General features: G+C 65.5%; 1 protein-coding gene across 1 annotated transcript in view; it reads right to left on the minus strand.

Moving 5' to 3' along the window:
- Positions 1–1,328: 1,328 nt before the first annotated feature.
- The window catches only part of LOC107297809 (IQ and AAA domain-containing protein 1-like), a gene marked incomplete at its 5' end in the record, with an annotated part of 14,579 nt that continues 13,564 nt past the window's right edge, over positions 1,329–2,343 (minus strand). The window contains 2 exons of the mRNA XM_015827173.1: positions 1,329–1,427; positions 2,069–2,307. Coding sequence (XP_015682659.1) covers positions 1,329–1,427; positions 2,069–2,307 — 338 coding nt within the window. The remainder of the gene's footprint in view (positions 1,428–2,068; positions 2,308–2,343) is intronic.

A 2,343-nucleotide genomic window follows, 5' to 3' on the forward strand; every position in this document is an offset into this window, starting at 1 on the left:
AGCGATGCTACCCAACAGCAGAAGGGGAGCAGAGGGGAGGGGAGCAGAAGGGAGCAGCTGGCTGGGCGCTCTGCCCATGTGCCAGGGCAACATCTGGGCAAGAAGGCTCCTTCCCTGGAGCGGGAAGGCAGGACTCCAGGCCCCAGAGGTGGCATCTCTCCAGGGCAGGGACTCCGTTTCTACGGAGGGGGAATGGGGCCCACTGAGGAGGAGGAGGCCGGAGGTGAATCCCTGGGGTAGCTGAGTCTCCTGCCTGGCACAAGGGGCAGAATCCAGAGCCCCGAGGCCAAGAACGGGTGCTTCTTTTGGAAAGGCTGCGTCCCGCCGTCCTTCGGTCCTTCCGGGTTCCCAGTGGGGCTTCGTCCCAGGGGGAAACTGGCACCGTGCTGCCCAGCACCGCCTTCCCACAGCCGGGCAGCTACGGAGGGCAACGCTGGGGTACGGGCTGGGCAGTTTTCCGAGGCCCCGGCCTCCATCCTCGGCGGGCCTGACGGGCAGGTGGGGAGAAAGGCTTCCGACGCCCCCGATGGGGAGGGGTGCTTGGATTCGGGGCCGGCTCTGAGCTAGAAGGGGCTCCGGTGAAGGGTCCCTAGCCCCGCCCCTTGGCGACACCCACCACCCCCCAAGTCTCACAAGGAAGAGCCAGCCCAGGCCGTCACTGGTCCTGCCCACCCGTAGCCTGGCAGGGGTTTAGTGGGTCCTGCGACTCTCCCACCAGCCACACACCCCTGTGCAGGAGCTTGGGGGGGGTCAGACTTCGCTCTGGTGGGAAGCGGGGAGGCTGGATTGAGTCCGTGGGCTCCCCGCAAGGGACGCCCCCTCCCTGGTGCCCCCACCCCACCAAAACAGGCCCTCGGGATCTGCTCCGTCCCGTCTGCTTGGATGTGGGGAGGGAGGTGACCCCGATCGGTGGAGCAAAAGACCCCGTGCTCTGCCTTTAGTTAGCAGGCTGCCTCCCCCTCCCCATTTCCCAATGGACGGCTCTCCCCCACTTTCACCCAAATCCGGGCAGGGCCAGAGGGGGAACTCCGAGCCTGTGGGTGGGTAGGTGGGTCTCACCTGCAGAGAGCAATTATTTTCTTCCTAGGACCCCCCCTCCGCTCGAGGGAGCCCTGAGTTTTTGGACAACCCCCCAAAGAGCCACCCTCACTCCACCCCCACAAAGCCAGCGCAGCGCCAGGGAGAAGGGCAGGGTTAGGGTTCCTTGTCCCGGGCACCAGGCCAGGGTCGTTCTTAAGTGTTACACACAGGCAGATGCCCCTCCGTCCTCCGCAGCACTGCCCCTCCACACCCCCTCCCCCGTTTCCAGCTCCCCCCAAAAGGAGGCTTCACTTCTTCTGCTTCTTCTCCTTGCTCTCGGCCGCCGCCTCCGCCTCCTCCTCCGCCTCCAGCTTCCTGCGGCCCAGCGGAGTTTTCTCGTACCAGTCCTGTTCAAAGACACCGGGAAGGGGGGGGTCCTTCAGCCACGGGGAGGCTGGATGGGCCCTGAGGGGTGGGGTGGGGGGCTTCGTTTAGGGACCGTTCAGAGCGACGGCGGCACCAAAAATGCAGCTCGTGGCCCTCTTTCACGGTTACGACCATCGCAGGATCCCCCGCGGTTGTGTGGTCAAAATTCAGACGCTCGACACGACCGTGTCCTGGGGGGGTCATGTGGTCCCCTTTTACGACCCCTCCCCCGTCAATGGGGAAAGCAGCTTCACTTAGCCGCCGGGTTACTCGCTTATCAACTGCCGGGATCGCCTTAACAGAAAGAAAGGCCGTACAAGAGGGCCAAACTGACTTAATAAACGTCTCGCTTAGCAACGGAAGGTTGAATCGCGGTCGTAAGTCGAGGACCGCCCGTATACCACCCCGCAGGGCTTTTACAGCCCCCCAAACGAACAATCCGGGTCCTCGTTTTGGCGACCACGGAGGGACGGTGGAAGGCAGAGCCGAGCCTGAGCCGGTCAGGATCGAACTGCCGGCAGTGGAGGAAGGCAGAGTCGGCCTGCAGTGCCGCGCTCCAGCCACCGGGGGCTCCTCACAAGGGAGGCCGGGAGGGGAGGGGAAGGGAGGGGAGGGGCGATACCTGCAGCAGCTCCTGCTCCTCCGGGTAGACGGGGTCGGCCCTGGCCAGCATGTGCAGGAGCTCCCCGGCCCAGAGCGGCTTCTTGGGCAGCTGCAGCCTCCGCCGCTCGGTCAGCACCAGCTTCACCGCCTGCGCCAGGCTGCCCTGGCTGTAGCCGTCCGACACCTTGGCCAGGGCGCTCAGGTCCAGGCTGCTGGTCACCACCCCGCCCTGCCTCTGGATCAGCCACTGCCACGTCACTGCGGGGGGGGAGGGGGAGAGGGGAGGAAGGCAGG

Source organism: Protobothrops mucrosquamatus, unplaced genomic scaffold (genome assembly GCF_001527695.2).
Source record: "Protobothrops mucrosquamatus isolate PMUCROS unplaced genomic scaffold, P.Mucros_1.0 scaffold3537, whole genome shotgun sequence".
Classification (NCBI taxonomy): Eukaryota; Metazoa; Chordata; class Lepidosauria; order Squamata; family Viperidae; genus Protobothrops; species Protobothrops mucrosquamatus.